The sequence below is a fragment of the Arachis hypogaea genome, chromosome 3 (assembly GCF_003086295.3).
Source record: "Arachis hypogaea cultivar Tifrunner chromosome 3, arahy.Tifrunner.gnm2.J5K5, whole genome shotgun sequence".
Lineage (NCBI taxonomy): Eukaryota > Viridiplantae > Streptophyta > Magnoliopsida > Fabales > Fabaceae > Arachis > Arachis hypogaea.
The window spans coordinates 8351556-8360049 of record NC_092038.1 but is presented as its reverse complement, the minus strand read 5'-3'; the positions used below and the strand labels follow the sequence as shown (position 1 = coordinate 8360049).

The 8494-nt window shown below is 27.8% G+C and overlaps 1 protein-coding gene and 1 long non-coding RNA gene across 2 annotated transcripts; both read right to left on the bottom strand.

The window, feature by feature from the left end:
- Positions 1 to 327: 327 nt before the first annotated feature.
- On the bottom strand, positions 328 to 1796 carry LOC140183705 (uncharacterized). The gene is made up of 3 exons (XR_011879483.1): positions 1382 to 1796; positions 904 to 994; positions 328 to 818 (listed from the first exon to the last, which is right to left on the bottom strand). It is a non-coding gene; the product is annotated as an uncharacterized lncRNA (long non-coding RNA).
- A 3028-nt stretch (positions 1797 to 4824) lies between these two features.
- Positions 4825 to 7879, bottom strand: LOC112789274 (phenylacetaldehyde reductase). Its single transcript, XM_025831107.3, has 6 exons — positions 7637 to 7879; positions 7386 to 7558; positions 6526 to 6717; positions 6244 to 6406; positions 5881 to 6064; positions 4825 to 5230 (listed from the first exon to the last, which is right to left on the bottom strand). Exons 1-6 carry the CDS (start codon positions 7770 to 7772, stop codon positions 5086 to 5088), a joined length of 993 nt encoding a protein of 330 aa, XP_025686892.1. The 5' UTR covers positions 7773 to 7879; the 3' UTR covers positions 4825 to 5085.
- Positions 7880 to 8494: the final 615 nt, after the last annotated feature.

The following is an 8494-nucleotide window of genomic DNA, read 5'->3' as shown; positions in this document are numbered from 1 at the left end:
GTTTGAAAATATTTTTTAATGCGAGTACACATTAATTGGACCCACTAATTTTGGGTCTATTAAAAAATTTGAAATTTAAAATTCGATCAGATTGTCCAATTTATTTGTTCATATATGTATAAATCAAAATTGCACGGAACTCTCTGCTTCTTCTTCTTCTTCATTGTGAGTTTTAAATATGAGCTCATCATGTTCTTCTTCTCTCATTCTTCTCCTCTATTCTTTCAGAAAAAATAATAGTGAGATTAAGAGTGTTTAATATCATTATAGATGATAGAGTTATCTTGAAATTTTATTGTTATGACAGATTTTATTACAAACATATGAGAGAATTTAATTTGTACGTAAAAATTCATTTAGATGTTGTTATTCTGTCCACATTGTCATTTGAAGAATTAAAAGGTATGATTTGTGAGAAGATAAATTCTTAAATATCTAAGAGAATATGTGTATTCTCAAATATCTTCGGTACCAATGTAAGTAAATTTTCAAAGGATAATGTAAAGGCACAAAGTCATCAGCAAGAACGTGACTATACCGATTGGTCCACTGCATCACCCAAAAAGAATAGGTGTCGGCCCAATCTTGCTTCTTGGGTCCAGTTAATACTTCGCCGTGTGATGCACCTAGATACCGCTCTTGATTATGAATGCCCTAGATCAAACTAAATTACCTCCTAACTTTATCGAATGCATGCCACTCGACGCATTCGAAAAATATAAGCGCACCGTGGCACTCCAAATAATCGAATGATGACGGATGTCTAAAGAAATCACGTCTGACTCAATGCGTTCAATGTCGTAAGCCTGCCAAACAAACTGGAAACATCGATGTTATCAGATGATTACACAACAATTAATTCATTAACCAAACTAAAGTAGGTACTAATTTTTTATAACATACATGTCCTTCTTGCAAATCATCCAACAACCTCCTGTAATGCACAAGCGAATGATATCGGTAAGCATAGTTTTCACGATCCCAGTTATACCACCTGCCATCAGACAATTTCTTAGTTAACTTATTTTGTAAAAAATAAAATATAATTTCTAGTAATTCTTTCAACGAATACATTAATTCATTTTATCTGTTTACAATCAAAAACACTCGAGAATTGCCGGAAATTGGCGCAAGAAATGGTAGACGGATCGAAACCCAAGTAAGCAAAAGTGTCAGCGGACTATCCATCCCTTTGCAGTCGACACGAGTTGCCCTACACAATGATCTATACAAGTGTGCGAGGCATGCCGAACCCCAACTAAACTGTATGATCCCAGCGAAGTTACGAAACAAAGGCAGAAATTCTCAGTGCACCGCTGCACCCAACTTGTCTCCAAACAGAATTGTTTCAAATAACAACATTATGTGACACTTTACGTACCTCTAAATGTAAATATCATCAGTCAACATTATGCAATCTTTCAAACCCCTAAATCACGTCAATTTTATAAAGCTTCCTCTACAGTCTATCTTCTTCGGTGCAATTCCAAACTGGTGCAAGCACTCGGCCTCCAAAGCCTCAAAATTACTCATGGTCGATCCTGTATCCGGAAGACCATTTGTCGACAGACCGAAAATTATCACCACATCCTCCAACGTCACAGCACACTCACCAACCGAAAAATGAAATATGTAAGTCTCAGGCCGCCATCTCTCGAGTAGAACATTAATCATTACTGACTGGCATTGGATGACTCAAATCTGGAAAACATGATAAAAATCAATCTTCCATAAATACCCCTCAACAATTTGGTTGTATAAATCCGACAGCATAAAGTGATCACATATCAACATCCACAAATCCTACAATATCATATTTTCATTATAACTACCAATAAATAATTATATTAACAATAACATAATTATATTCACATGTCCATTATAACTACCAGTAAAATTATATTTTACACTCATATTTATTAACTTATAACAAAAACTAATTAACTTTAAGTACATAATCAGAATAAGTTCAATAATGATAAATTATTTATAAAACTTATATATATATATTCTTTATTTCACATAACATAACCAGAATAAGTTCACAAGTGTATTTCACACTTATTATTATTATTATTATTATTATTATTATTATTATTATTATTATTATTAAAAACCAACATTATTATAATAATAATCATAAAACAATATATTAAATTTGTAATTTAAGTTTGATCTTTACTAATTTATTGTTTAAATTACACTAAATTATATTAAATTCAATTATTAATAATCATAAATAATTTATTAAATTCATATTTTTTTTAACTTAAACTATTCTAAATTCATACTTTTTCTTCTAAATTCATATTTTTAATTCTAGTACAATACAATTAAAACAAAAATATATTAATTAAAATTTCATTCCAACATATAATAATAATAATAATAATAATAATAATAATAATAATAATAATAATAATATCCACAGATTTATAAATTGATTTAATTCGTGCATTCCACCCAAAATAATCAATAATCATAAATTTCATTCTAAAACAAAACATATTATTAATCAAAATTATTCACAGACTTTATAAACTAATTAATTTTACTTTATTCACTATTTCTAAAACTTAACAATAATCATATCATCCGTACATATTTAATTAGTGCTACTATAATATTGTTACTAAAATCTAATATTATCATTATTATTTTTATTAAATTAAAATATTAGATAACAAAAACTTACATAATTTAAATGTTCAAGATAATTAATAGTGTAAAATTCTAATTGATTTATTTTTTTTAATTTTTGGTCTTCTTGATATTGTGTTAAAAAATTTTTTTTCTGCTGCTATGTGATCTAACAGTGGCCGAAAATAGAGATGGTTGTGGGGTTGGAGAACAAACAGAAAAAGATTTATGTATGAGAGTAAAAATGATGGCTGCTAGAAGGGAGAGATAACATTGGAAAGAGTTATCGGATGTATCAAAGCCAATCAGGAAGAGCATGCGCACCAGGGGGTAACAGTCCGATTTATCTTGCCTAGCACTTATAGGTTATAGCTCAATGAAACACCATAAATCTCTATAATACTGCTATACATCAACACTCTCTTTATAAATTATTTTTTTTAACATCAATTTAAATATTATCTATATTATTTAAATTAAAAAAAACATTTATGTAGGTAAGAATACTAGAATAGAGTGAGTCCTCCATCCATTCCCTATTATCACCACCACAAAGATAAAAAGCTCTTTTCATATATTAAAGAAACAATATGTTTTTTTTTTATAAACAATATGTATTTACTCCAGCATTGTTGTTTGGCGTAGTTAGTTTTCTTGCAACACATGACTCGCTTGTGTGACACTAAGCAGTAACATTTTGAAGGCCCGAACTAATTTTTGAAAGGAATCATTGAATTGAGTTATTGAGAGAAGTTTTCTCAACCAACATAAAGTAATCTAGTAAATGATCACATCTTTTAGAAAATATGTGGGTTTAAATATATGATTCTTCCTAAGCAGGGACGGACATATGAGACAAGTGGAGATCTTGCTCTCTCAACTTTTTTAAAAAAAAATTAATAGTAATAAGTTATTAAGTATGATTTAATTTTTAAAAAAATTATTTAATATTTAGTCTAGTATAAATAAAAGTTCAATCCAATTTAAATATTAATAATTTTTAATATTTAAAAAATAAATAATAATATTTAAAAAAATATTATTATTAATATTTTTTAACTAAATAAAAATTTTTAAATTCCATAAAATAAATGTTTTTTTTCTTGTGATCATTCTTTTTTATTCATTTAATATTAATTTTTTTTGTTTTACTTGTTACAAATGAGATATCTTTTTTAGTTATAAATATCGTGAAGAATAACTCAAAAATAAAATGAAAGATAAATTTTTTACTAATTATCTTTTAATTATATTAAAAAAATTATTAAAAAAATTGACACAAATTCTATTATTAATAAATTTTATAATATAAAAAATCACTTCATTAGTAAAGAGTACACATTTTTTAAGTAAAGAGTACACATTGGTGTCAGGTTAAAAAAGTGACAGGTGCAATTCACAAATTATGGATTGTTGGATAATGGGCTGAAAGTTGGTGGCCCATGTGAACTTGGCCAAGGATAATGAAAAATAAAAAAGTAGTCCAAAACTTCACCAAAGTGCCTAACCGAAAACCAAAGTGCACCAATGAATCCATTTTCTTTTCAAGTTTCAACAAGTAAAAAAAAACCTCTCCTGAAAGTCGAAAAAGAAAAAAATGATATTTTATTTATTTATTTATAAAACATATATATTTTTTATTATAAAAATTAAATAACATACATTTTAGTCTATTAAATTAAAATATTTATTTATAATTATTTTTATATTTAAATTAGTCATAATTATATTAATGTTTCAAAAACAGAAATAATAATACATAATATATATTTATTATTATTATAACAGTTTTTATTTATTTTTAATATTTTAACTTGTTACAAAAATATTTAATTCAATCTTTTTTATATATTTTATCATTAATGAAAATATTAAAAATAGTTAAAATTTCTTACGTCAATAATTATATATATTTTATATTATTAATATTATTATAATAGTAAAATTAATAACATGAAATGCACTTTTTATTATATATTCTATTTATTTTTTTATTTTATCATTAATCATGAAATATATAAAAAATTTAAATTTAAATTTTTTGTAACAAGTTAAAATATTTAAAAAATTTCTATTTATTATATTAATAATAAATATATATTTTATATTTTATTACTAATATATAATTATAATAATAATTATTAAAAGTATTATAATCAAATAGACTAAAGTGTAGCCAACGAGTTATAACTCAAATGGCATAATCTTCCCATACTCACCTAAACAAACTTGAAAACTTCATATCATTTACATTTTACAGTATTACTTAAAATTACTTGAAAAAATATTGACTGATCTGATTCAATAGTCAATACAAACCACAGTAAACAGTATTTATTCCTTCATAGAATATAATCACGGAGTTTGTAAAATTATATTTACCAATTGAACATGGATTAACCATATTGACATTTATTACCTCATGAAATATCATGGCTGAGAAATTTAAAAGTTGACAATGTTCTTTTCTCTAAAGCTTTCAACAGTCTCTTTGAGGGTTACTTCCAAAGGTGTGAATTCGATTCCCAAACTCTCTGCCTTTTCTTTGGAAACCTGATATGTTGGCACAAATGGCTTATCGTCTTCGCACCTGATAACATTGTTCAAAGTTATAAAATGTTATCAGAAAAATCAAAAGAACAAAAACAGGCTTAAACTATTTAAACTACTTATGAAAATAGACAGGATTATGTATAAAGATTTGACTGAATTGAATGGATAGAAAACAAACCAGGAATGAAAGAACAGTTCATAGATTTAGAATACACAATATTCTTGCAATATAAAAGTGGATTCTACTAACTTTATTCAACCACGCAGTCATGCAAGAAGTAAATTCATTTAAGCCAAATTGAGAGAGAAAAAAATGATCTATTGAAACACATTGATGAGGGAAAAATTAGTGAACACAAAGGATGCTATTGATGAGACTGATATATATTTACGGTGCTTATATTGGATAACTGAATACTATTATCCTTTACTATTATTAAGCCTTATACCAAAAAGATTGAAAATTAAAAGTATGCATTTTTAAAAAATGATTTTAGAAAGAAAAATGTCACTCTTGCATTTATTCATGGGTACATGCATCTTCAGCACTTTTCCTCTTTATTTCAGTTTTGGCGCATACATTAGACTAAGCAAATCAATTTCAATCCTCTTGTTTTCAGGTTGAATCAAGTTTTCAAACTAGACATTAAAATTTCAAAAGAAAGTTTAGTAAATAATTAAACTTACTTATCCTTAATCTGCAATGTTGGGTAAAGATCACGCAAAATCCTAGCAAGTTCAGAGTAGTGCACCACTCTCTCAACAATAAGATATCTTCCCCTAGCTGTAGGAATCTCATATGCCTGAATATGGGCGATCGCGACATCTTTCACGTTCACCCATCCAAAAACTCTATTTGGAAATGGTGCACCTGCATCAGCATCAACCAAGTTAAACAGTGGTTCTATTCTTGGATCAAGGCAAAATAATGATCAAAATCAAACTGATATTTTGATTCATTATCCAAAGATATTATTAGATCAATTGACTACAATGTTCTTTGAATTTTAACTTTGATACATCATAAATTCATTATTGAATATAAGTTACCATTTATTATGCTTAGGATTGGCTCAACGCTTTCATTAACTTCTGGTTGTAACAGAGGTCCTGCTACCATTGATGGTAAAATAGAAACCATGTCAATGCCGTTCTTGTTTGCAAATTTCCAGGCTGCATCCTCTGCTAAAGTCTTTGAAAGTGAATACCATCTCTGACAATTCAAATAGGAAATGGCAAGAAAATCAGATAAATTGCTAACATATTATACAAGGCAAAAAGTTCTAATTGTAGTTCATTTCTGAATGAGTTCTAGTAAGCATAGAACAAAACCTCTAGTTTCGTACAGTTATCAGCATCTGAAAACCATGTCTCATCGACCACTACATCGGGAGTTAAAGGCCTATCTGTAAATACAACCGCAGAAATAGAAGATGTCAATACTACTCGTTTCACCGATGGTGATTTTGCACAGGATTGAAGGACATTCAAGGTTCCTTTCACTGCTGGATCAATTAATTCAGCCTGAAGCAAAGAAACAAAAGAAAAGTGAATAATAGGCAACTGAGCTGTTTCAAAAGGACAGGGCAATGGAAATTAGATAGAACTCTTCTCAAGGACATTATGCATAACACCTTTTCATTTGTAAAGATAAAAAAAAAAAAAAAAAAACTAACCTCTCTTGAGGTTTTAAGTTATATACTTAGTATCCATGTATTTAATAAAATTTGGCATTGACAAATGAAGGAGTGTCATATCAAATATCATCTAAGCTTAACAGAGAGGTCTGTGTAATTTAACCTTTCTTCTTTTGTAGGTAAGACAAATAAATAATAAGCACCTTAGAATATATCAACTTGGACATGTAATTCTCATCAGTTGCATTAGATTCCATAGAAATAAAAATAGATATATTTTGCTTTCAATTTTACAGAAATTACAAATATATATAATCGTATATTGTCATGCCAGCAAAAGCAACTAATTTTTAAATTCCCTGCTTAAAAATTATCCAAACATTAATTTGATTAGATTACTATATAAAGCTTCATGTCCGTACATCAAAATTAAACAATAAAGTTTCTGTCTTTAGAAAAATTTGGCTATCTAAAAAGAGTTTGTCTCTATATTTATATATAAAAAAGGGGATTATGAACAAGAAATTAACGAATTGAATTATGGAAAAAAGCAACCTGCGGGTCACTAACAGCCCGAAGCGTAACAGGCGAAGCAGTATGAAAGACACCATCGCAACCGTCAATGGCAGAGTCAAAGGAGCCATCTTCTAGAAGGTCCGCCTTAAAGATCTGCAACCTCTCCTTTGCGCCGTGGAGTTTGAGCAAGTGATCAAGCTTCTTTGGATTACCTGAGACGTTGGGTTAAAATTGAGATGAAGGAGTGATTATTAATTAGTGAGAGTGAATTAGTAACTAATAAGGCTGACTTGGATCACGAAGGGTGGCCCTAACAGTGTAGCCACGTTGAAGGAGGAGGTTGACTATCCATGACGCTATGTAACCAGAAGCGCCGGTAACACACACCACTTTCCCATTTCCAATTCCAGCGATGCTGTTGCTCATTTTCTCAGTCTCTTCCTTTGTTGTTCAGCTCTTTCCGGATTTTGCTGCTGTCTTCTTTTCTTGTCCCCTTCTAATTTTGGTGACATTTCAGATTTGACTACTAAGTTAAAATAAATGTGAAAACTCATTTAATTTTATTTGAAATTGATGGTTGAAAATTATTAAATAATTTGATATATTTAATTAAATTATTATATCTAACCATTCTCAAGTTATTCATAATTTTATATAAAGTTATCTGTATTTCAGTTTTTATTCGATTTTACTAAAAAATCAAGTACGAATATAGTCAATTAGAACCAACTAATTTTAAAATAGGAGGTTGGTTATAAAAAAAAAATTATATTCCTTCTAATTTTTTAAATTTTAAAACTAAAAATATAAAAAAATTATTTGAGTTGGCTCATGATATAATTGATTCTTACATTTTTTTCAAAATCTATTTAATAATATAACATATAATTAAACGAATCAAATTCCTTCAAAAAAAAAAAATATAATGCTTTAGCCTTTAAGTATCCTTTATAATTTAGTCTTATTATAGAAATATAAGATCTAATTGGTAACATGTCAATTATACTTGGTTATTAATGACAGACCACCAATTATTTATTCCAATATCATTAATGATATTAAAGATAATTAATTGAGTTTTTCGTACAGTTTATTAGTTACTATTGTTTGTATTTTTTTTTTTTTGAAAACCATTTTTATTTTAATTT